The 25,394-nt window shown below is 51.4% G+C and overlaps 2 protein-coding genes across 2 annotated transcripts in view; one reads left to right on the top strand and one right to left on the bottom strand.

Moving 5' to 3' along the window:
• Positions 1-54: 54 nt before the first annotated feature.
• Iqcd (IQ motif containing D) lies at positions 55-25,218 on the bottom strand. Its single transcript, XM_046456537.2, has 5 exons — positions 25,095-25,218; positions 4,223-5,032; positions 2,213-2,446; positions 1,496-1,567; positions 55-575 (listed from the first exon to the last, which is right to left on the bottom strand). Exons 2-5 carry the CDS (start codon positions 4,937-4,939, stop codon positions 186-188), a joined length of 1,413 nt encoding a protein of 470 aa, XP_046312493.1. The 5' UTR covers positions 4,940-5,032; positions 25,095-25,218; the 3' UTR covers positions 55-185.
• Positions 19,967-25,394, top strand: part of Tpcn1 (two pore segment channel 1) — a 56,701-nt gene continuing 51,273 nt past the window's right edge. The window contains exon 1 of the mRNA XM_046456535.2: positions 19,967-20,178. The gene's annotated coding sequence lies outside the window, so the exon portion shown is untranslated. The remainder of the gene's footprint in view (positions 20,179-25,394) is intronic.

Raw genomic sequence — 25,394 nt, 5'->3', positions numbered from 1 at the left:
CACCCAGCCCACAGCCAAATAAAGACAGCTTCATTTGTAGGATGCTCCTTTGAATGTGGTTTTAAAAAAATGTTTTTTAATTTAAAACAAACAAAGCCCCCTGGATGGCGGTCTCTGCACTCTGGTGCCTCTGGCCTGGTCTGGGGAGGAGGTGAGGCCTGGGGGCAGGCGAAGCCTGGGCGGGCTCACTTTTTGCCCTTCTCCTTGCCCTTCTCCTTGCCCTTGCTCTTGCCCTTCTCCTTGCCCAGGCCCTGGCCCTTGCCCTTGACCTGGCCCAGGCCTTTGCCCTTGATCTGGCTTAGGCCTTTGCCCTTGCCCTTGCCCTTGACCCTCTTCTTCCTCTTGGACCTGAGCATGGAGCGGACCAGGTAGCCCTTCCACACGGCCTGGATGAGCGTGGCGGCCCTGACCATGCGCAGCATCTCGCGCTCGGCCTCCATCCTCTTCTTGGCGTTGACCTCCCTCTCGGCCAGGATCTGGGAGAACTCCTCCACCAGCACCGCGTGCCTCAGCTTCAGCTCCTCCAGCTGCAGCTTCTCCTCCTTGTGGATGAGGTCCAGGTCCTCGTACTCCTCCTGGGGGTCAGAGGCGGCAGGCCCCTCCTGCTGTGACAGATGCCCTCCGCTTCCCCTCCCCCTTCCTGTTTCCTTCCAGTAACAGGACAAGGCTAGGTGGGCAAGGTCGCTGTCACAAGGAACCCACGACCCTTATTGGGCCATTTTTGGTTGGTTGGCTTTTCGAGGCTGGGGAGGGAGCCATGCTGGGCAGGTGCCGTACCACTGAGCGACACCCCGGCCACAGGACCCTCACAGGGACTAGAGAAATGAGCTGTAGCCCCAAGGCGCCCCTCCCAGGGGCACTCAGTCAGATAGAAGGACAATGCCCCCTGGTTCTTCTGACAGCAGAGCTGGCCTTGAGCCACATGGGCTGATGTTATCTCCCCAGGCCTCCCTACCTCAGAAGTGGGTGGGCGCTTGGGGATTCCCAAATCTGTAGGCTATGGGTCCCCGGCCCTTCCTGCAGACCCTGCTCTGGGGACTGAAGCCCCTCCACTGCCTCTAGATCAGATGCAGGCACAAGCTCAGAAAAGTAAAGTCCCTTGCTTCAGGTCACTCAGCTGATAAGTGACACTAAATTGGGACCTTCGGGTGACAGTGGGGACTTTCCTCACTGCTGAACCCAGCACCTGGTTCATCTCAGTGGAAGCCGGCTGAGTGACTGTGGTGGAGACACGTCTGTGGGCTCTCGCGGTGGAGTACAGGATGTGGCCGCCAGGGGGCACCGGGACCGCCAGCCCTCGGTGCAGGCGCTTCCCTTGGCTACGCAGCCTGGGGCCTTTCCTTGCCCACTTTGGCCTCTCTGCCCAGCCTGGAGGAGCCCTTGAGACGACGTGCGGGGCTGCTCCGGGGACCATCCTGGGACCTTTCCTCCATTCCTCCTATTCCTCAAGGATCTGGCTTGGGAAGCCACCAGAAAGAGACTTAGTGACAAATACCTGCTTTTCACTCATCTCCGAGTCATACTTCTGGATCCAGTTCTCGATTTCTGTCTCCACTTTATATTTTTTCTAGAAAAAAAACCCACAAAAGCCCACAGTCATGGTTTGATGGGATAATGCCGGCCCAGACAGCCCTGAGCACTGCACGCGGGCCCCTGTGTGGCAGTGTTCTCCCGCCTCGCCTGCTGTGCCGCGACGGCAGCCTCGTCCTCCATTTCACAGATGAGGAAACCGAGGCTCAGACCTGCTCACTTGCTTGCCTCAAGGGACAGAGCTAGTGGGTGGTCTGTCAGGAGTGGCTCCGAGGACACTCTAGGCAGGGGGAGCAGCAGGTGCCAAGGCCCTGAGGTGGGAACAGGCTTGAGTTGTTTAAGACACACTGAGCCTGTGTGGCTAGAACGGAGTGGCCAGGATGGGAGTGGTCCCTGACGACACCCAAGTGTCACTGAAGGGGTGACCGTGAAGCTTTGGATTCTCAAATAAGGGAGAGGGGAAGCCACTGGGTGGATCTAGGTGCTTTTACAGGATCAGCTCACAGGCATATGACAGAATGTTATTCAGCCAGAAAAAGGACTGAGGCAATGACACGTGCTACCGCGTGCTACCTTGAGGACAAGGTGCTGAGTGGCAGGAACCATGGTGCCCAGGATCAGTGGCTCCTGGAAGCAGAAAAGAGGTCCCTCTGCATCCCCTGTGTCCCCCGCCCGCGGGCACCTTCCTCAGCGCCTGCTCGGCCTCCCGGTTCTCCATGACCAGGTTGTGGTACTGTGAGCGAAGGGTCAGGATCTCCTGCTGGAGCTTGGCCAGCCTGGCCTGCGACACCCGGGAGTCGGCCTTCTGCTGCTTCTCGGCCTCCTGCTTGGTGCGCAGGAGGCTGCTCTCGGAGAACTTGAGCACCTGGTGCAGGTGGTTTTTCAGTTCTTGGATCACAAAGTTCTCCTTCTCCACCTGCACAGAAGGAGGGTGGCAGTCACACCCACGCCGTCACCAGCAGGCTCAAGACGGGCGCCACCCCTGCCCTTCCCTTGGGGCCCGGCATGCCACCTGCCACCCTCCTCGCTGAGTCCTGCTCTGGACCCATGAGGGGTAGGGACAGGGACATTTGATGGCAAGGGAGGCCAGTGCTCTTGTGCACAGCTGCAGCGGCTTTTCAACACCCTGGGTCCCCTCTGGCCACCGTAGGGCTGTGCCTGCCCATGCTGGCAGCCTGGGGTTGGGGCAGCGGCCGCAGGCTCAGGACTGACTCCCTGGGCGCACACCAGGGCGGGGCGACATGGGGAGCCTGTCCCGGGACAAGGCTTCGTGATCGAGGTGTGGGTTTCAGGTCGAGCAGCATGACCGGCACTCAGCACTTTGCTTGAGAATCCCCATGACATGCTTGACTGACACTGTCTCATTTTCCACTGATACTCAATGACATAGTGACATGTGCCCATCTGGAAAAATGGCATTTGACCCCAGAGCTAGAAAATCCCATGCTGGCTCTACCACCTGGACGGGACCCACAAAGCTGGCGGTGGCCCTCGCCCTGTCCCTAGATGGTGGCCTCTCCCATCTTACCTTCCCCAACTGAGGACCTCTGGGCCTTACCCTTCCCACCCCCAAATATCTACCCCCTATCATGCAGGCTCAGTGCCAGACACAGGAGAAGGGCCCCTGCTTCCTCGTGGGGGGCTAGCTCCAAATCAGTAATCATATGGCTCCTCCGACACCTCCAAGGGGTGTCTTAAGGGACAGACCCAGTGAGGACTGCGGGGCAGGGGCGGCTGCCTTGGGCCTTGGCTCTCTCGCCCCCTGGTCATGGTGGACAGGAGTGGAGGAGTCCTCACCTCCCAGCTGCCTCCCGGAGACGCTGTGGTGCAGAGCATCTGACTGAGACTGTGCCCCAGAGACAGAGGACCTGTCCTGGCCTCTCTTTGTGCCGGGCGTGGCCAAGGCACAGGCCACTCTGGCTGGCTGGGGCAGAGGAGGGCCCTGGCTACAGCTAAAAATGCAGTCACCTCATAGGTGATCTAGATAGAAAGCCCTGGAAAGAAAACTGTATGTAAAGCCCAAGGTGTGGGTGGTCTGGTCTGAGGAAGGTGGTTCTCTGTGGGTGAGGTCCCTTCTTGACCTTCCCATGGCTTCCGCCTGCCCCGCCCTGGCCCGTAGCAGGATCCCTGGGGTGGGCCACTCTCTGCCCTCTCTCCAGGCCCTTCTGGGTCCCCTCCCTGCTCACTGGCTCCCTGGGTTTCTGAGCACTGCAGGCATATTGCCACCTCAGGATCTAGGCACACACTGTCCCCACCTGGATCAGGGCTCAGCAAACTGAGGCCTGGGGTTCCAAACCCAGGAGGCTACCTGTGTTTGTGAGAAAAGTTTGATGGGCACACACTGCACCGAGCTGCTCTCAGGCAGAGTCACATGGAACGGTGGCAGCATGGGCTGGGCGGCCACAAACCCTGCTTCCCTGCTCCCCACGACTGACTCTTCTGCGCCACGGGCTGGGTCTGCTCCCGCCTGTCCTGCAGGTCTCCAGTTCTGGGTCCCTGGCCCCTCTGGCCTCGCCCGCGTTCCATCCTTTAGCACCCCGTACTGCCCTTCCTCGCACTTCCCAGCCTGATATTCACGAGCCTTTGCCCCCCGCCCACCCCCGTGCTCCCGGGGGCCCTGTGACCCGCCCCTAGGGGAGGAGAGGAGAGGAGAGGAGTGGGGACCCAGCCTGCCAGAGCCTCGGCGCCTTACCTCGGAGTCCCTGTTCTTCATCCTCGCGGTCAGCTCCGTCTCCAGAGCACCGATGACCTCTTGGTTCCTTCGGTGGCACCTGGTGATGTCCTGGATGAACTGGGCTCTGTCCCTTGCCTCCATGGGGCTGGTGAGGAGCCTCTCGAACAGGAAGCCCCGCAGCTCCTCCAGGCCCTCGATGAAGCGCTGTGCCTCGGGGCTCCTGCCTAGCGCCTGCAGCCGCAGCAGCCTGGCCGCCAAGGGGTCGGTCAGCAGCAGGCGCAGGATGTCCCTGCTGGAGTCGCGGACCTTCTGCATCTGAGGCTGCAGGTTGGCTTTGAGTTGCGCCGCGGCCGCCAGGCAGTCCTGGAACCACGCCTCCTCCTCCGCCTGCAGCTGCAGGTCCTTCTCCTGCAGGTCGCTGATGGTCCCCAGCAGCACCTGGCAGAGGTCCTCGTGCTCCCTCACTGCCACCGCCACGCCCTCACCGGGCATCCCCTCCAGGGCCTCTGGGTGGGTGATGGCGTAGGACAGCAGGGTCACCAGCTCCACTTTGTAGATGGCCTCATCCAGGACGGACATGATCCTCTTGGCCTCGATGGTGGTGAGCTTGGACTTGGAGGGGACCGGAGGCTTCACCAGGTTGCCTGGCTTCTGCCACGCCTCCGTCCTCAGGGGCATCTTGCTGAAGGAGGGCCCTTGGTGGAGAGGGATCACAGCGAGGGCGTCCAAGGCCATCTCGCTGGCAGTCCTCCCCGGCTTCGTGGGCCCCAGGAGATGGAGGCTTTGGGGGGCCAAGGGGCTTTTGTGCTTCTACTGTGTCCTGCAGTCCTGCAAGGAAGGAGGCGGTGTTCAGTGCCACGCTGAGCCCTGGGGCCCAGGAGCTCATGGGGAGGGGGCACTTTCCCACAGAACCTTGTGGTGGTATTTGGGCCACCAGAGTGCAGGGCCCAGACAGAGGTGAGTCACAGGGCCAAGTGCCACCATCGGGAAAAGAGACCCTGCTGTGAGGATTTTAATCAAGGATTTACGTGGGTGGCACAGAGTGGCAAGGCCACCCCAGGAAGACGAAGCCACCCAGCTACTGCTAATGGGAGGGAGTGAGCTGGGGACCTGGGTCACCATGGGAAGCTCAAGCCACAGCCATCAGCTCCCAGAGGAGGAGAGCGGGGCTCGTAGGCCCTGCAGCCTGAGGTGGAGGGATGGGAAGCAGCCCCTTCCTGCCTCCTCCCGCTCTGCTCAGACACCAGAGTCGCTCCTGGACCAACACCAGAGGGAAGCCCATGGACAAGGGAGCCAGGCACACGGCCTGCAGGCGTCCCCTGTGAAGACCCTGAGCAGGATGGGCACAGGACAAACCACGGAGCGCAGGGCACGCAGGACTAGGAACAGCACATTTCCAAGGATTTCGAGGGGTGGTTTTAAAAGATGGCTGGCCGGGGCCGGCGAGCACTGAAGGGTAACTCCAAATACAACCTAAAAAATGGTTTCATTCAAAATGCAACATGAGATCTTGGATTGGATCCTGGAACAGAGAAGGGACATCAGTGGGACAACCAGAGGAATCAAGCCCCACGGTGGAGTTAGCAGCCTTGTTCCCTTAGTGACACCGTGGACTGACTGGATAGGACGTCGGCCTCCGGGAGCCAGGCATGGCCTGCAGGCTCGGCAATGCTTCTGTAAATCGACGATTATTACAAAATAAAACGGCTTATTCAAAAGGCCATTTCAGAAAAACCTAGGTGGCAATGAGCAGTTCTGACCTGTGTCCCCCATTGCACAGGCTCAGCGGCTTGGCCCTGGAACAGCCCCAGGTGGGCTCAGAGTCTCCCAGGATGGCGGGACCCTTCCTGCACAAGGCCCAGGCGTGAGGGCTCAGTAAGTGACTGGTATAAGTCCCAGGTCAGGGACTCGGTGGTTCAGATGCACCCACCCAGGGGCGATGGCTCAGGGTCAGCGGGCCTCCCAATGTACCAGGACCAAGATGGACCCCCCGCTCCCCGCCAGCTTCTCTCCTCGCCCGTTCCCCTCTGCCCACAGACTCTCTCTCCAGGCTGAGGGTCGCCACCTGGGTCCCAAGGTGGACCTGTGCACTGTCTCCTCTCTATTCTAAGAAGTAAGCTCCAATGAAGTAGGGCTTCCTCCATCTTGACCTTGACCATTTACCCAGCACGGAAGACCCTGGCCCTCACCTTGGGAAGAGATGTCCACTCGGGGTCACCCTGTGCTCTCCACTTTCCTACTCTGCCTGTGGATGTGAGAGATGTTTTAAAAAGTCACTAGGACTTGAAGAGTGGGGAAGAGTTTTGAATTTGGGTGACGGGGAGAGAACGGCAGGACCCGTGGAGGACTCTGGAGGGGAGGAGGACGCAGGCTGTGTCACCGCGGGGTCCTGGCTGCCTAACTGGAGCAGAGGGTGGACGGTGGTGTCTGGGCCTTCCCTGACCCAGACGTCAGTGACGGCACCAGGTTTCTCTCTGGGGGAAGGCACTCCCCCGTGCTGTGGGCAGTTGCTGTGATTTGCAGAAACGTCTCCAAGGCCCAGGCGCCATCGGCTTGGTCCCTAGCCTGGGGTGCTCTTGGGAGGAGTGGAGGCCTAGGAGGTGGGGCCTGGTGTGAGGAAGATGGGTCCCTGGGGGGCTAGGTCTCCCTAGAGGGGGAGACTGGACCTGCTCCCACTCTTCCTTTGGTGCAGGGATTGAGCCAGGGTGCTTAACCACGGAGCCACACCCCCAGCCCTTTTTATGTTTTATTTTGAGACAGGGTCTCACTAAGTTCCTGAGGGCCTCACTAAGTTGCCCAGGCTGGCCTTGAACTTGTGGTCCTCCTGCTTAGGCCCTCTGGGTCACTAGGATGGCAGGCATGGGCACTGCACCTGATCTCTTGCTTCCTGGCCACTGTGAGGCAAGCAATCTCCTCATCAAGTGCTTCCACCATGAGGTCCTGTTCTGCCACAGGTCCAAGCACACAGAGCCCACAAGCCCTGGACTGAAGTCCAGAAACACAAGCCCAATAAACCCTTCCTCTTCTGAAGTTGTTGAGCATCTTGTCAGAGTGACAGGAAGCTCACAGCAGTCTTGGTGGGGCTGTCAATCAAAGAGCCGGCTCTCCTAGGAGCATGAGTCCTGAAACCCTGGGAGCTGATGCTTCAGGTTGTTTCTGAAGCTCCTGCTGCCAAGACCCCAGAACCTCCTGACCAGTGTCCATTCTGAGGCCTGGTTCAGCCTTTCCTTCAGCATTTTGCTTAGCCAGGGCCAGTTTCTGTTACTTGTGATCAAAGACTCCTAGCTGAAAAAATACCAGCAACAACTCTGTGCAAGGCCCTGGATTCAACTCCCAGCACTGACCACACAGGATCAGAAGGCCCTAGGGCTGGAGCTGCAAAGGCGAAGAAGTGGTGTCTGAAGCCACAGAAGTTCATCTTCAATTCACCAAACCAAAGAGTAAAGAAAGAGGAAGGAATCAGAAAAACACTGGAGCCGGGTGCAGGGGCGTGTCCCTGTCATCCCAGCAGCTCAGGAGGCTGAGGCAAGAGGATTGCGAGTTCAAAGCCAGCCTCAGCAACTTAGTGAGGTTCTAAGAAACTCAGTGAGACCCTGTCTCTAAATAAAATCCAAAATAGGGATGGGGATGTGGCTCTGTGGTTAAGCATCCCTGAGTTCAATACCCAGTACCCCAGAAAAGAAAGAAAGAAAACACATGTGATGACTAAGAACAAGGAAGAAAGAGGCCAGCAAGGTGCTGTATGTCTGGCTCCCTGACTAGCAGGTGGTTCTTCGGGAGCTGCGGAGGGAGGTGAAGAATGTCACATTGTCTGCACCCCCTTGATTCCCACCCACTTCCTGCTCTCCAGTCAATGTCCTCAGTTCCTCTGAGATCTTTCCTGAAGATAAAGTTTTGGGGGCAGCCCTGGGGTTCTCAGAGGATGCAGACCTTCACCCCAAGGCTGCAGAATGCATGTGAACGAAGCACTTAGGAGCACTCTTCTCCCCTCTGTCCCCCAGAGCTCTGAGGCATACATCAAAAGACGGAGGCTGGAAACGTGAGACGTTCTAGGAAATGTTTCCAATTTGCTTTCAGCCAAATTACCTCCCCTGCTTTAAAGGGCAAACTTGTTTTCTTGGATTATGACGGCGCCCGTCAGCTCTTGACAGCTCATTTGGGTGGACAAGAAAGACCCGGTGGAGCTAGGACTTGGGGGGAATCGTGTCTGACTCCCTGACAAAATCGCTGCAGAATCTCTTTTCCTTGAATTCTAATGTGATCATCTCATGTCCCTTTTAATGCCACCAGCCTTAATATTTAAATCATTTCCAACTTCAGCCTCCCCTTTTAAGCTTCCTGCCCTGAGTGAGGCAGGATGGTTAATGGACGGGGGAACGTTAATTGGATCTTCCCTTTATTTGTCATTAATTCTGCTGATGAACTTTATAAATGGAAATATATCTTTATCATGCAAATTATACCTCGGCTTCATTTAAATGGGCCTCTTGGATATTTTATTACTTTCGCTCTCAGAGCATTTGGGAAAAAAATAAAAAAGACTTGAGCTAAGTGATCTATTTTTTTTTCCCCTTGGAGAGAAAAAGGGGAAGAAGGCCCCACACCCACCAGCACCCTCCAAGTCCAGCGGTGGCACCCAGAGAGTCAGAGGTGGTGAACCAACAGGACTGGAGTGGGGTGGGTCTCAGGTTAAGGAATTCCACAGTAGTGTCAGCTAACTCTCCAGAACTTTCCAACGCTGTTCTTTTTTTTTACCAGGGATTGAACTCAGGGGCACTTGACCACTGAGCCACATCCCTAGCCCTATTTTGTATTTTATTTAGAGACAGGGTCTCGCTGAGGTGCTTAGCACCTCGCTAAATTGTTGAGGCTGGCTTTGAACTCGAGATCCTCCTGCCTCAGCCTCCCAAGTGGCTGGGATTACAGGTGTACACCACCGTGCCGGGCCTTGTGAGTGGATTCCCATAATCCCCCCAATCTAGAGGTGGGTGCCACTGTGACCTCCAGTTTACCCAGGAGGACGGGGAGCAGAGAGACGTGAGGACTCCAGCTGGTAAGCCACCGAGCAGGATTTCAGCCTAGGCCAGCTGGCTCAGGCACCTGCATCCCGCAGCCCGTATTTCGTGCAGTCTAGTTAGTTTTTTAGACACAGCCGCTCACAAAGTTGCTCTGGCTGGCCTCGAACTCACGATCCTCCTGCCTCAGCAACCTGGTCACTGGGATTGCAGGCGTGTACCCTGTGCCCAGCAGTGTTTTGACTTCAATGTTGACTTCTATGGTGGACAGAGTAGAATAAGATTTCTGGGCCAGTTTCAGTGAATCTTGTCAAGTAGAGACCTCGAGAACAGCCGTGCTTAAGATTCAGTTCCCGAGCATCGGAGCTATTTAAGAACTTCAGGGCAGGGCTGGGGCTCAGTGGGCGCGTGCCTGCCCCGAGAGTGCCTGCCCAGAGGGCAGGAGCCCTGGGTTCAACTCTGGCACCACAGGGAAAAAAATATTCAATAAGATTCATGAATAAGTCAAATATTCTTTTAAAAATAAATAAATAAATAAAACTGTAGGGGCTGGGGTGGTGGCCCAGTGGTAGAGCACTTGCCTGGTTTGTGTGAGGCCCTGGGTTCAATCTTCAGCACCACATATAAATAAATAAAGTAAAAAATCTATTGACAACTAAAAAATATTTGAAAATACCTGAAATATGAATATATATTCATAATCATATCTAGTCTTATTTGTTGTTATTGTAAGTACATATACACATGCATATATAAATGTATGTATATGTACATAATTAACAATAATGCATACGTGTGTGTAGGTTTCCTGGTTGAGGTATATTTTATACATGCGCGTGTGTGTGTGTGTGTGTGTGTGTGTGAACAACCTCAGCTGGGAGCAGCGGCACACCTCTGTAATCCCAGCGACTCAGGAGGCTCAGGCAGGAGGATTGCAACTTGGAGGCCAGCCTGGGCAACCTATCGAGATCCTGTCTTAAAATAAAAAGAGCTGGGGACATGGCTCAGGGGTAGAGCACTGTGGGTTCAACCCCTAGTACCACCAACAAAACATAACCCAGGATGGCCTCAGTAGAGGGAGGCAGGGACATTCCTGCTCCTGTGATGGGCTGCTGGTCGCCACTCGTGGGACTGCAGGAACTTTGTGGGAAGGGGCCAGACTTCCAGAGTCAGTAGGGAGGAGATAGGGAAGTGATGGCAATGGGGGAGGGGTGGTCTTGATACTGAGTGGGAGGATGGCAGAATGTGTTTAGAAACAGTATTAAGGCTGTCGATCCTCAGCCTTAATAAACAAAATAAACATATTGTGTCCATGTATAACTAAAAAATTTCTTTAAAAAAGAAAGAAGTAGTATTGAAACACTATAAAACTCCCAGTAGAAAACAGGGGAGTCAATCTTCACGACTTGGACTTGGCTTTGGATTCCTAGATATGACATCAACAGAGTGAGACACATAAGAAAAAATAGATGAACTGGAATCCCAAACTCTAAAGTCCTTGTGCATTAAGTGATGTTATCTAGAAAGTAAAGCAATGACCTCTAACAGCAGAAAAGACTTGCAAATCACACACCTGATGAGGCTTCCCCAGCCAGAGTCTAGCAAAGAACCCAAAAGCCCAACAATGAAAACAACCTGATTAAAACATGGAGAAAGGGCAGCCTGGGCTCAGGGCGGCCTGGGTCTGCCCCCCACACACTGTAAAAACAAACAACACAACACACGGCAGACATTCCTCCCAAGAAAATATACGACTGGGCAATAAGCCCATGAAGATGCCCAGCACCATCAGTCACCAGGCAAATGCAAACCCAAACTACCAGATACCTCTTCCTACTCCCCAGGATGGCTGCAGTTTTCCTATTTTATTTATTTATTTACTGGGGGTTGAACCCAGGGGCACTAAACTACAGAGCCACATCCCTAGCCCCTTTTTGTATTTTATTTTGAGACAGGGTCTCCATAAGTTACTTAGGGCCTTGCTAAATTGCTGAGGCTGGCTCTGAACTCATGATCTTGCTGCCTCAGTCTCCTGAGCTACTAGGATTAGGCTGCAGTTTTTTTTTTTTAAGTGGAAAATAGCAAGTGTGGATGAGGATGTCCTGCAGTTGGAACGTCATTTACAACCAGTGAGACTGGAAAGTGAGAGTCACTGTGCAAAAAAACTTCGGTGGTTCCTCAAAAACTTACAGCTGGAATCACCATACGACAGAGCAAGTCCACTCCTAGGTGTCCACCAAAAGCGCTGGAGACGAGGCAGGGGCACCTGTGCGTGGGGAGGCAGCGATAGTTACAAGCCAAAGAGGGAGACACTGTTATGTTTGGACGTGGGGCGTCCCCCAAAAGCTCGAAGTGAGACAGTGCGAGAAGGTTTGGAGGAGAAATGATTGGGTTGTAGCTTCACTTACTCAGTAAATTAACCCACCTGGGATTCACTGGGAGGTAACTGGGGGCCTGGGCTGAGGCTGGAGGAGGAGGGCCTTGGGGACGTGGCTATGGGTGCATATTTTGTATCCAGAGAGCGGGGTCTCTCTGCTTCCCGGTCACCACGGGAGCTGCTGCCCTCTGCCACACTCTTCTGCCTGACGTCCTGCCTCACTTCAAGCCCCGAGGAGCGGAGCCCTCCAACTTCCCTCCTCCACAACTGTTCTGGTGGGTCTTTAGTCACAGCGGCAAAAAAGCTGACTAGAACAACCACCCAAGGGTCCGTCACCAAATGACGGGATAAAGGAAGTGTCCTATATTCACACCCAGTGGCGAGGCTATGACATGGGCGACCTTGAAAATATGCTAAGTCAAGTCACCTGTTCAGAGCGAGGGTGGTGGCCAGCATGCTCTGGCCCTGCTCTGGCCTCCGCGCCACAAGTAAAATTGACAAATATCATATGTACATATATAATCATTGTATCATTTTATAATACAAAATATATTATGATTATATTAAGATAAAATATAATAAAATGAAAATATAGAATAATATAATGTATTACAAACTATAATAATTATATTTATATAAAATAAAAAAGTATATATGTTAATTTTATATATATATGTCAGAAAAGCTGGAGATCGCTGGCCCTTACAGTCCTAGCCACTCAGGAGGCAGGCGCAGGAGGACAGCTTGAGCCCCCGAGGCGGAGACCTGTCTGGCCACAGGGACACCAGGGCCTGATCCCACGGTGTGACCGTCAGGAAGGGAATCGAGCCAGGGTGTGGGAGGTGCTGCAGGGCAAGAGGGGGGTTAGCATTTACGGGGCGCAGATTCCTGGGGGCGATGAAAGAATTTGGAAATAGGTTCTGATGGTCGCACAGCGTGTGTATGTAATTTTTTAAAAAAATTATTAGTTATTGATGGACCTTTATTCATTTATTTGTTTATATGTGGTGTTGAGGATTGAACCCAGTGCCTCACACACGTAGGCAAGCCGTCTACCACTGAGCCACATCCCCAGCCCCATGTGTATGTAATTGATTCCACTGAATCGAATACTTCAAGTGCTTAAAATGGCAGATTTCATGTTACATATTTTACCACCACAACAAAAGAGAAAAAAGTTTAAATCCCGAGAGAACACTTGGAAGTTCTTGTGAACTGACCGAGATGCGCCTCACACCTGCTCCCCCTGTGGGCCGCTGGGGACCAGGAAGGCTCGTTCCCATTCAGTGTCACCCGAGTTTCTCTCCCTGAGAGGCCACTGCTGTGGTTTCTGCCAGATTCACACACAGAGCCACACTATGATCAACTCAATTTTTTAAAGAATTCTTTCATTCCTAAGTTCTTTTTATTAAAAAGGAAACTTTATATCTCCATAGTAACTGGAAAACATGTCACTTTTGCCAGGTGTGGTGGTGCAGGTCTGTAATTCCAGTGGTGTGGGAGGCTGAGGCAGGAGGAAAGCATGTTGGAGGCCAGCCTCAGCAACTTAGCAAGGCCCAAAGCAACTTAGTGAGGCCCTAACTGTAAGTAAAAAAATAAAAAATAGAAAGGGCTGGGGATGTGTCTCAGTGGTTAAGTGCCCCTGGGTTAAATCCCCAGTACCTACCCCCACCTCCCAAAAAGAAAGAAACCTAGGGCTGAGGGTGTAGCTCAGGGATAGAGGAGATGCTCAGAATTTATGAGACTCTGAGTTCAACCCCCAGCACACATGCACGCATGCATGCGCACGCGCATACACACACACACACACACACACACACACAAGACCTGAAGCCAGGTGGCAGTGGTTCACACCTATAATCTCTGTGACTCAGAAGGCTGAGGCAGGAGAATTACAAGTTCAAGGCCAGTCTCGGCAACTTTGTTATTTTTTTTGTTTGTTTGGTTTGGTTTTTGGGATTGAACTCACGGGCACTCGACCACTGAGCCACATCTCCAGCTCTATTTTGTATTGTATTTAGAGACAGGGTCTCACTGAGTTGCTTAGTGCCTTGCCGTTGCTGAGGCTGGCTTTGAACTTGCAATCCTCTTGCCTCAGCCTCCCTGAGTTGCTGGGATTACAGGTGAGTGATACCACTCCTGGCTCAGCCTCAGCACCTTTGTAACACTCTCAGCAATTTATCAAGAACATGCCTCAAAATACCAAATAAAGCTGGGCATGGTGACAGATATTACATGCCTATAATCCCAGCAGCATGGGGAGACTGAGACAGGAGAGTCTTGAGTTCAAAGCCAGCCTCAGTAATGAAGGGAGGCCCTAAGCATCTCAGAGAGACCTGTCTCTAAAAAAAATATAAAAAAGGGCTGGGGGTGTGGCTCAGTGGTTAACCACTCCTGGGTTCAAATTTCCAATACCAAAGAAAGGGAGAAACTTGAACTAATAGAACCAAGTAAAGAAACCCTCCCTTAGTGGCACTTCCCATTGAGAATCCCCAGCATGTGCGCTCCTGGGCAACTGAAGGGTTTCCTCACTGGGTTTTGGCTGCAGCTTCCTGGCCCCGTTCCATCTTCCTTCCTGTGGCTGGACAGTACAAAGGCCACGTTCAGCTTCCACGTGAGAGTGCTAGGAGGGTGACCTAGGGTGGCCCATGGCTGGGGTACGGTGGCAGAGACAGCAGTTCTCACGAGTTGAAGCTCATGGTCTTTGCTCTTATTTTCTACCTTAATGAAAACTTTGTGATTTCTGCACCATGGCAGGCTGAACCAAGCTGGGTCATGGATTCCCGACGTGCACCGCTGGTTCTGTGGACTCTTGACAGCTCTGGGCTTTCCTTAGCAGAACAGTTCCCACTACCTGCCTGTCTTACTCCCCATGTTCTGCTGATGACTCACGACTCAGGACTCTGCTTATGACTCAGGAATGGGACTCCTGGACACTTACCTCCAAATCTACCTGCTAGTGGCTGGGTAGAAGCTCGCCTTGAGGATGCAGGGTTTCCTGTTGGCGTCAGGAAGCCCCCGCAGCCTGCCAACACACTGGCCTTAGAGAGCTGTTTGTGCTCTACCCGAGCCTTCCTGGCCCAGGCCGGGGAAAGCCAGGGGCCGTACAGGGAGGGAAGCAAGGAAAACCACAATCCCAAGCAACTCCTGCCAAGTAGATGCTCAATAAACACGGCTGTTGAATGAACGAAGAGACGGCAAGTCCACATTTACCAACAGGCCTGCTTCTTTGCAGGGAGATGCAAGCACCACAGGGGACTGTTACTTCACAGAACCTGTTATGTCCCCAGTTAGAGCCAGGAAACAGTCACATTTTAGCAGTGAAAGCTGTGAGCCAAGGTTCGACTATGGGTTGTCTCTTATCCCCATGCTCAGGGCTGAGAATTCTAGAATAAAAAAAGATCTAAATCTAATTGTTTTTTTCTTTTTCATAGTTTAGGAGGATATGTTTTTCTACTGCCACTTTTGAGCCATTACAGTACCTCTCTTGTCCCTTTTGAGGGCCCAGGTTTTATGGACGGCAGTGGTTGGCCAAAGGTGCCCGGGTGGCGGGGGACACTGAGTGCTAGAGCACTGGAGATGGGGCTCCTCTGTCGGGGTGGCCGATGGCCCTGGCTCCAGGGCCTCCAGAGCAGTTTGGTTGTAACGTCAGAGCTTCACGCCCCTGACCACAGCGAAGGCCTGGGCACGTTCGGCTGAGCTTCCGGCTTCTTCTTCACCTCGGCAGTAGAAGAGAAAAACAAGAGCCCCCTGGAGAAGACTAGTTTGGGGTTCGGTCCCAAGGCTCCAACTTTCCAGCTGTGGCTTGGGAAAGATGCCCCACCTGGCCAGGCTCTGGCTCCCTCTGCTGTAAGTGGGGACAGGGAGGAGCCCCCTTGACAGGACTGTGTGACAGGGAATCCTGTGTGACTTTATTGCTACTTTACAAGATAACATCCAGTATCAGCCCTGAGGCCTTCTTAAAATAGAAGATGTACTTTTCCTCAAAATAATGTTCTGGAGCAGGAAGGTTTACAAAGAGCCTAAACGGAACCTCGGTGGCTCCTTTATACTATTTCTATTTTTAATTTGGCTGATTTCTACATTCCTGCTGCGTTTTTGTTGGAGGTGGAGAAGGGCCGGGCTCCCTCCAGCCACTGGCCAGGACCCCATCTCCTCCACCTTCCAATCAGGGCGGTTAACCCCTCTTTTGGTTATAGTGGCCTTTACAAATGTTCATTTCTGGTTAACTAGACCCGTAGACGACATAATTTTGGTTATTTCAGAAAGAAATTCCTAGTAGTGAGTTTAGAGATTTCTTTTTTTTTCTTTTAATATTTTTTTAGTTGTAGTTGGACACAATATCTTTATTTGTTTTTACGTGGTGCTGAGGATCGAACCCAGTGTCCCACACGTGCCCGGCAGGCACCCTACCACTGAGCCCCAGCCCCAGCCCCAAGTTTAGAGATTTCTAAAATAAACTTTCTCCACTTGAAAAAATAGCCACTATACACCTAGAAGAATGGCCCCAGGGCTGGGGTGTGGCTCAGTGGTGGGGAGCTTGCCTTGCCTAGCGCCTGCAAGGCCCGGGTTCAACACACACACAGATGCAAAGCCAGGACACTGCAGGGCACCAGGTCTGGGAGAACGGGGGCAGGAACGCCATCCTCCCTGGAGGATGTGCAGAGCAGGCAGCCACTTTGCAAGGTTGTTTGATGTCATTTTTTACAAAACTCAGCATGCTGTTCGCATTCAATCCAGCAATTGCCCTACTTGTTATTTACCCCGAGTTGAAACTTCTGCCTGCTTATCCACCGCTCCCCACTGCCACAGATTTTTTTTTTTAAAGAGAGAGACGGGGAGAGAGAGAGGGAGAGAGAGAGAGAGAGAGAGAGAGAGAGAGAGAGAGAGAGAGATTGTTTTTTTTTTAATATTTATTTTTTAGCTTTCGGCAGACACATCTTTGTTTGTATGTGGTGCTGAGGATCGAACCCGGGCCGCACGCATGCCAGGCGAGCGCGCTACCGCTTGAGCCACATCCCCAGCCCCTGCCACAGATGTTTACAGCAGCTCTCTTTGTAACTTCCAGAACTTGAAAACAACCAAGATGTCCTTCAGGAGGGGAGTGGACGAACAAGCTGTGGCATCTCCAGACAAGGGGATGTTATTTCAGCACTAAAAAGACAGGAGCCAGCAAGCCACCAAAGGACTTAGGAGGAATATTGCATGCATATATTAGGGAAGAGAAGCCAATCTAGAAAGGCCCCATGCTGGATGACTCCAACATACGACATTCTGGAAAAGGAGCAGCTAGGAGCCAGTAAAAACACCAGTGGACCTGGGTGCACACCTGTAATCCCAGAGGCCCAGGAGGCTGAGGCAGGAGGATAGAAAGTCCAAAGTCAGCCTTGGCAAAAAAGCAAGGCCCTAAGCACCTCAGTGAGACCCTGTCTCTAAATAAAATACAAGATAGGGCTGGGGATGGGGCTCAGGGGTCAAGTGCCCCTGGGTTCAATCCCTGGTACCAGACCAGTGGAGGCCAGGGTGTTGGGGAGAAAGAGGTGAACAGACAGAGCCGGGGAGTTTTAGGGTAGTGAATACTATGTAAACGTGCTGTGATGGAGGGCACAAGTCACTGTACCTGTGTGCAAACCCACGCACTGTATGACACTGCAAATGAGCCCTAACCCAAACCCCGGGCCTGGGTGACAGTGGTGTCAGTGTAGGTGGGCCACGTGTCACAGGTGCTCCCCACTGGCCGATGCTGAGGGTGGGGACTTGGGAAATCTCTGAATTTCACGGTGACCCTAAAACTGCTCTAAAAAATACAGTCTTAGGGTTGCAACTCCTGAGGGGGCAGTGAGATCAGTTCACCAGTTGGAACCAGCATTCAAGTCAACGACGTAGAAAATGTCAGCTGTGCCTCATGAAGTGAGTGCAGTGGGTCTCGTCTCATCGTGTGTGTGCTGGGGCTCGAACCCAGGGCCACACTGCGGCCAGCACACTCTACCACTGAGTGACACCTCAGCCTGACACTCTGGTAATAAACGTGCTAGGTTGGGAAGGGAAACACGTTTCTTTGTCTGGTTTGTGGATTTAAAAAAAATGTTTGCGAGTCCCCATGGTGAGGGCATTTGACTGGCCATTGGATGTCACCAGCTGCTAGAATCTGAAAGCTAAGGTCAAACTTTTCTCCATGCTCTATATTTCTGTATTTCAAATGTTGTTGATTTTCTTCATTTTGTAATTTCTGTTCCATTAACTGGGGCCTGAAGGGAAAGGGTGAGTGTGTGTGTGCGCGTGCACGTGTGACGTTTCCCTTCCACGACAGCCTCAGCCGGGAGCGGGCTCCTGGCTCTGCACTACTGGGGACGGGGCTGACAGCTGTGGCTCTGGGGCTTTCCTCTGACGTCAGCGAGTTTGCTGGCATCTTCGACCTCCACCCATTTGATGCCAACAGCATTATCTGGTTCTGACCAGCTAGAGACAAAATGTCTCCAGATATTGCCAAATGAAATGTCCCAGGTGGGAGCAGAGGGGGCGGACGCTGCCCTAGTTGAGAACGCTGGTCTAGAAACCATGGTCTCCCTTAGCCCACTCCCGGCCCCACCCAGAGGCCAGTCTCTGCCCAGGTTTAGCCCATGTAGCCCAGGGCTGCTCTCTGTCCATCTAAAGTCACCATCCTCTAGAAGGAGGGCCGGGCTTACCTGCTGGGTGTTAGGAGAGCGGGGTGCTACCCTACGTGCTAGAGGCTCTTGGAACAACCCTGGGAAGTTCCTTATCTCTAGGAGAATGGGAGGTACCACCTGTCCCAGGCACATCAAAAGGGGGCTGGGTAGAGGAGGGAAGAGGGAAGAGACGGGAAGCTGGGTAAAGTGTGAGGATGGCCTTAGGCCTGGGCCTAAGCAACTCCATTTTAAAAACTCCAATTTGAAACCTGCAATCTCCCCAGGCACACCCACAGAGCCCTCCAGTATGACCTCAAACAAGTCACTTCCCGTCACCCTGATAAACAGAGTGAAGCCCCTGGCAGGCTGTCCTGGCCTGATCAGAGGGAAAGATCAGGGTGGAGACCACCAGACCAGATGTTTCTGACCCCAGGGTAAATGATGTCACTGAGAAATCTGGTGGTAGCTGATAAGAATTGAAAGGGGGGTCAAAAACCCCCCAAATTTAGTATAAATATTAGAGCACATGAACAGGGATTCAGCCAGCCAAATCAAGGCAGCACTCGAGCTGAAGAGCCTGATGAGGACCCGACATCCCATCACTTGTCATTGTTTCTTGAGCCTCTGTGTGATCCTCACCACTCTCAAACTCTACCACCTCATCTGGACCTTGGTGAGAGCAGCAAATTCTCCCTACGACCCCCTCCTCAACCGGTCATCCAATCCATGCCAGGAAAAGCCTGCCTTGGTTCCAGACCTGGTCACTGTGGTCTGAGTGAGTGTGCATCTGCTGGACATAAAGCCTAAGGCTTGAGACTTTTGAACTTAGCACATGGAGGAAATGTCTGTCATTAGCCTATGGTGATTAAGTGTGTTTTGCAGGGCTTAGAATTCATCTAGAATTGTTTGCTGTGGATTGATTATGTCTATTGCAGTGCCCAGCCTTAAGGATTGTCGTTTTCTTGATTAAGAACCTATAGAGTGAAACTGTATGGAGTAATTTGAGTGAATAAAGCACTGAAAGGGGCAGAAGTGCATGGACATTCTTTATTTCTCCCCTCGACTGCATACGTTGCAATTTTGCCCCCTCACGACATAAAGCCTCAGGCCCTCTTCACCGTGAGGGGTCATTACCCCTCAGTGAGGCAAAGACCAGTGGTGCCTTGGCCTCACTGCCCTGAGCCCTTCTCCTGGGCACAGAGGGACATGCGTGGGAATTTAGCAATTGAGCAAGCGGGGCAGACTCAGCCCTTTAATTAAGTTCTTGCTGGGACAGAGGATAAACCCCAAGCTGAAAGCCTGGCATTTACCCGGATGACATCTGCCTGGAATGTGTCCCTGCAGGAATGCCTGGCTGAACCAGAGTCCTGGCTGGGTGCTCTGGGGTGGCCAGTCAGCCTGGAGGCAGGGAGGCTCTGCCTCCACAACCTCGATTAAGGCTGCCTTCAGCCCAAGACTGTTTGGGCTCCAGACAGAGGGTGCGTCTGGCAGAGGGAATGCTGGGTTTGATTCTTGCCTTGGACACATTCAGGTGGGGCATGACAGAACAGTGACCTGGAGAAGCGTCCTCTCCACCTCCCGATGGCACCGCACTGTCACTGCTTGGCCTTCCGGCCTGGCCTGGTGGTTACACCGGTTCTGCTTCTTACTTCCTCTTGACCCCCATCCAGGTGGACAGGGAGTAGGCGTCTGGTTCAGCTGAGTTAGAGGAGTCAGCATGGCTGCTTCCCTTCCTGCTCCAGAGGAAGAGGCTAAGAGACCCAAAGAGTTTTAGGCCCCAAGTGAGTGGCCTGGTCAGATACGCCGCCTGGGCCTAGGTGTGGTGGAAAGGTTGGTAGGTGCAAGACAGCAGGGGGACTGGGCTGAGAAGGCTGTCACCATGGGCCGCGGGAAAAGCGAAGGTGCCTCAACAGGGACAAGGCAGTGATTCTGAAGGTAAGCAGAGGAAGAAGGTGAGGACAGAGCACAGGATGAGGCCCATTTCTCTGGCATGGGTTGCTTAGGGCCTCACTAAGTTGGTGAGGCTGGCTTTGAACTCACGATCCTCCTGCCTCAGCCTCCTGAGCTGCTGGGATGACAGGTGTGCACCACCTTGCCTGGTTTACGTTTAACTTTTAAAGAAAGTGCCAGACCATAATTCGGATGGGTTGTGCCTTTTGATGTCCTTACCAGCAGTACTGGAGAGAGAGCTCCAGCTTCTCTGCTGATTCTATTAACATGCTGATTAACTGCTCTTCAGGGGTTTGATCTTGCGTTTCTGGAACAAGCTCACTTGGTCATGGTGTATGATCCTTTTTATGTGTTGCTGGATTTGATTTGCTAATATTTTGCATGTATTTTCTTGAGGGACACTGGCATGTAACGGGGCTTGGTAAATTTTTTCTTTCTATAGAGGGTCAAGTAGGAAATGTTTTGGCTTTGTGCCTACTGTAGCCTCTTCTACTGCTTGGGCAAAGGCAGGCATAAATAATAGGTAAATAAGTTGGTTGTCATGTTCCAATAAAACATTATTTACAAAAGAGGTGACAAGCCAGACTTGGTCCGTGGCCCCTGGTCTGCTGACCCCTGGCTGCATAGCTCCTTTGCCCATAATATCTCTTCCTTGCCTCGGCCTTGGGAAAACCAGCTTGGGCAGGACAAAGGGAAGTATTTCCTCTGCCTCTCTTTTCTAAAAGAGTTTGGGTAGGATTAGTATGATTTCGTCTTTATGTATTTGATGGAATTCAAAGTGAAGACCCCTAGTCCTGGGCTTTAATTTGAAGGAAGATTTTAAATTTCTAACTCAATTTCTTGTTACAAGTCTATTCAAATTTTCTCTTTCTTCTTGAGTCATTTTAAATAATTCGTTTACTTCATTTGTCTTATTTTTGGGTATAAAGTTGTCCATACTATTCTTTTATAATTTTAATTTCTGTAAGACACCGGGCATGGTGACGTGTGGCTATAATCCCAGTGACTCTGGACGCTGAGGCAGGAGGATCACAAGTTAGAGGCCAGACTGGGCAACTTAGTGAGACCATGTCTCAAAAGCAAATAAAAAGGGCTGGGGATGCAGCTCAGTGTTCGCCAAGCATGTGCAAAATTAAAATAAAATAAAACCTCTTATTTCTGTAAACCTTTTCTTTTTTTCTTTTCTCTCTTTTGGTACTGGGGATGGAACCCAGGGCCTCACACATGCTAGACACACATTCTACCAGTGAGCTTCAGCTCCAGCCCAAATTTCTGTCATCCTAATTTGGGTAATTTGTATACTCTCTAATTTTCTAGGTCAGCCTAGCTGCAGTTTCATGGTGTATTGACCCTCCTGTCAATATTAAGTGTTCTTCACTGGGTTAATAATCTCTCTCTTTTTAAAAAAAATATTTTCTTAGCTGTCAATGGACTCTATTTTATTTATTTTTATGCAGTGCCGAGAATCAAACCCAGTGCCTCACACATGCTAGGCAAGTGCTCAACCACCGAGCCACAACCCCAGCTTTAATAATATCTCTTGTCTTAGTTTTGTTTGATAGTATCGTAGCTGTAGCTGCGGCACCTTGAGTGGTTTGCTTTCAAACTATGTGTATCTTTCAAATCTAAGGTATGCCTGTCCATCCCCACCTTTAGATCAACGTTTTTATCATTTCCATTTATCTATTTACATGCAGTTATTCATATCTGCTGGCTCTCCACCTCATTCTATTGTTTTTTTATACCTCTCATATATATAGTCTTGTTTCCCTGCTAAGTTGCCTTTTATTACATTAAATAAGTATTTAGTGCATTTTTAAAATTCCTGTCTTTTTAAAGATATTTTTTGAGGTTTTCCTGTTTCTGCTTTCCCAGTACTGGGGACTGGACCCCCTTAATTTCTACCCCTGAGCTCCATCTACAGCCTTTTCACAGTTTGGAGGTAGGGGTCTTGCTACATTGCCCTGGTCAGCTTGAACTTGGGACGCTCCTGCCTTAGCCTCCTGAGCAGCTGGGATTATAGGTATGCACCTGGCTATTTTTTTTAGTTTTAGGGGTTGATCTAGGGATTATAATGTGCATCTTAATTTATCAGTCTATTTTAGAATAATAATAGCTTAACTTTGGTAATATAAAGAATGTTGGTGCAGTGATTCTTCTTCCTCTTTCTTTATTTTTGTCTTTAAAACTCTTTCCGGTGTCGGGGATGGAACCTCATGCACGCCAGGCAAGGGCTCTGTTCCTGAGCCACATCCCCAGTCCAGTTTTGTCCAGTTATTGTCACAAATATCATATCGTTTTTTATACATCTAACAGCATCATGCTATAAATACTGCTTTGTACAATCTTTTATTTTTTTAGTGAAGAGATAACATGAGAAAAATATGCTGGTATTTTCTATTTGATGAGTCCTTGTTTCCATGCCTTCTTTTAATTTAAGCCTGGTTTCTTTTGAATGTATTTAAAATAGCTGCTTTGAAGTCTTTGTCTATAAATCAGACATCTGGAGACAGATAGTTTCTGTCCTCCCCTGCTCTGGAGTATGCTTGCATTTCTTCTTTCTTTGCTCATCTCACAACTATTTGTTGAACGCTGGAAATTTCAGACAATAATTGTAGCAACTGTGATTCTAATTTTTTCCCCTGTTGACAGTTGCTCTTGTTTTGCTTGCGAGTTGGCTCAGTCACTCCCTGCACTAAATCTGTCAAGTCAGTGTCCTCTAAATGTGCAACTCCGCTTAATTTTTTCCTTCCTTTTTTTGGGTACTGGGGATGGAGCCCAGAGGCACTCAACCACTGAACCACACCCTCAGCCCTATTTTGTATTTTATTTAGAATTTTATTTAGAGACAGGGTCTCACTGAGTTGCTTAGCGCCTCGCTGTTGCTGAGGCTGGCTTTGAACTGGTGATCCTCCTGCCTCAGCCTCCTGAGCCGCTGGGATCACAGGTGTGTGCCACCGCGCCTGGCGTTTTCCTTCCTTTTTAAACTTGACTTCTTCTGTGGTCCTGTATCTTATAGTTTAAAATTCAGCCCCAAACTGGTAAGAGTTTGTGCTTAAATACTTTGAATCTGTAAGTCTTCCATTCTCAGCTGCAGATGCAATCTTCAAGTCCACCCTGAACTTTAGCTCCTTCTGGGCCCACTGGCCTCTCGTCTGCGAGTCTACACAGGCTCCGCTGGCCAGGGCTGTGTATGTGGCTGGCCTTATTAAGGCCCATGGCCGTCTCAGTTCCCAAACTCCAAGTCTGCTGCCCAGCATTTGCCCAGCTAGGACTAAACCTTGGACCGTGGGAGCCACTGGCCCTCTTTGATACAGAGTGCCACTTTAGCCAGTCAGGCTCTACATCAAGGGAGACCCAGGAGGCAGTGACAGGGACGCTGCTGGTTGTCACGGGCCGCCAGCCCTCATGGAACTCTCATGCCAGAGCTTGGGGTGGGGGCGTTCAGAGAAGGCCTAGGTAAGTACCACCAGCTCAGTTTCAGTGGGGTTCATGAACACGCCAGCGTGTCCTAGGCCCTTGGTCAGTCTTCAGAGTGCTGAAGGCGCAGTGGGAAGTTTTATTCAGCTTCATAGTTTTTTTTTTTTTTTTTTAATTCAGGTAAAATAAACATAGCAAAGTTTACCCTTTTAACAATCTGTAAGGGTACAGTTCAGGGGCATTAAGATTGTTGCATTCATATTTATGTGCAAACACCACCACTGTCCACTCCTCACTGTTCCACTTTCTGTCTCTATGTGTGTGTGTATATATATTATATACACTCTATATCAGTGAAATCATATAAAATTTGTCATTTGGTGTCTGACTTCCTTTCACATAGCATATCTTCATGTTTCACCCATGTTGTAGCATATTTCTGAATTTTATTCTGTCTCATGGCTGAATAATATTCCACTATGTGGATATACCACAGTGTGTTTAACCATCCATCCATGAATGGACTATATAGTTGCATTTTGAGGAGGGAATTTTTCCACTTCTTTACTCTCCATTCATACTACACTGTTTCATTATTGACTATCTCCCATATTAGACTGTGCTCCATGAAGGGAGCAATGGAGCTTTTTAAATTGATTGCTCTACCCCCAGCACCCATAGTAGGCACTCAGTAGATACCTGAATATTTAAGGTAGGGACCAGGAGAATTTCCTCAGATCTTTTTTAAGCCGGGAGAGTTAAGTCCAGATGTATTTTAGGGGAAAAAAACCGGTTGCCACTATTTGCTGAGCACTTACTATGTTGCCCATGCCAACTTCTTTATAGCCTTATCTCATTTAATCCTTACAAGCAACTCTTTGTCTTAAGAATGTATGAGCTGGAGAGGCTGAGGCAGGAGGATTGCAAAATACAAAAGACATAAATTGTATAATCAAAATACTTTTTTTTTTTAAGGGGATGTGTGGTACTGGGGATTGAACCCAGGGCCTCCTACATGCTAGGCAAGCACTCTGCCGCTGACTGAGTTATATATACCTCCAGCCCCCAAAATACTCTGATTTAAGCACTCTCTCCAACGAGATGCCTTCCTTGCATGCTCATTCGGGGACGTGACGTCCTTAGGTGGGATGATGCCAGACTTAAAAAGTACCCCCTTAAGACCTCCATCTACGTTTGACTTGAAGTAAGTTCAGTGTGATGCGCCTCCTATCGACTGGTATTCGGGTCTGGGGACGAGGGCCTTGCAAGGGACAGGTGGAAGGGGCAGAGTAGGGGCAGGTCCCAGAAGATGCCCTGTGGTCCTCGCAGGCACCGAGAGGGAGGTCCAGACTGGGGCAGGGGCTGGGAGAAAGATACTGAAGCTGGGATGGGGCTGCCGATTTCTATGGGGGCCAAAGGAGGCTGGACGAGAGCTCACTCCACCCTTCTCCCGGCGGACGCTTCCCCGCCCGGTTACTCACCTTCTCCGAGGGCTCCAGGTTTCTCCACGCACTGTTGTCTCCGTGGTCCCTGCGTTGCTAGGTTACCCGCCAATCTCAGAAGGCGGGACTCGGTGTCTGACAGACTTTCCGTTTCACCGTTCAATTCCCGGTTTCTCTCTGTCAGCTCCACCTCCTGGGTTCTGACCAATCAGGATCGTCGTCTCTCTGACGTTCCACCAATTGAAAGACCTGGGACTCCCTCGGGTTCGGGCCGAGTGAGTAACGCGGAGAGTAGGGGAGGGGGAGGGAGGCGGAGCTTCTTTGTTCCACCTCCTCCCA

This window comes from Marmota monax, unplaced genomic scaffold (assembly GCF_021218885.2).
Source record: "Marmota monax isolate L192 unplaced genomic scaffold, Marmota_monax_Labrador192_F-V1.1 WCK01_AAM20220418_F8-fsc00185, whole genome shotgun sequence".
NCBI lineage: Eukaryota > Metazoa > Chordata > Mammalia > Rodentia > Sciuridae > Marmota > Marmota monax.
This window is presented reverse-complemented; position numbering and strand designations above follow the sequence as displayed.

Coding starts and splice junctions, on each gene's coding strand:
- Iqcd (XM_046456537.2), bottom strand. CDS start 4,939: ATGGCCTTGGACGCCCTCGCTGTGATCCCTCTCCACCAAGGGCCCTCC. Junction 2,447..4,222: donor TGAAGAACAGGGACTCCGAG/GTAAGGCGCCGA, acceptor CCTTCTGTGCAG/GTGGAGAAGGAGAACTTTGT. Junction 1,568..2,212: donor CCGAGCAGGCGCTGAGGAAG/GTGCCCGCGGGC, acceptor TTTTTTTTCTAG/AAAAAATATAAAGTGGAGAC.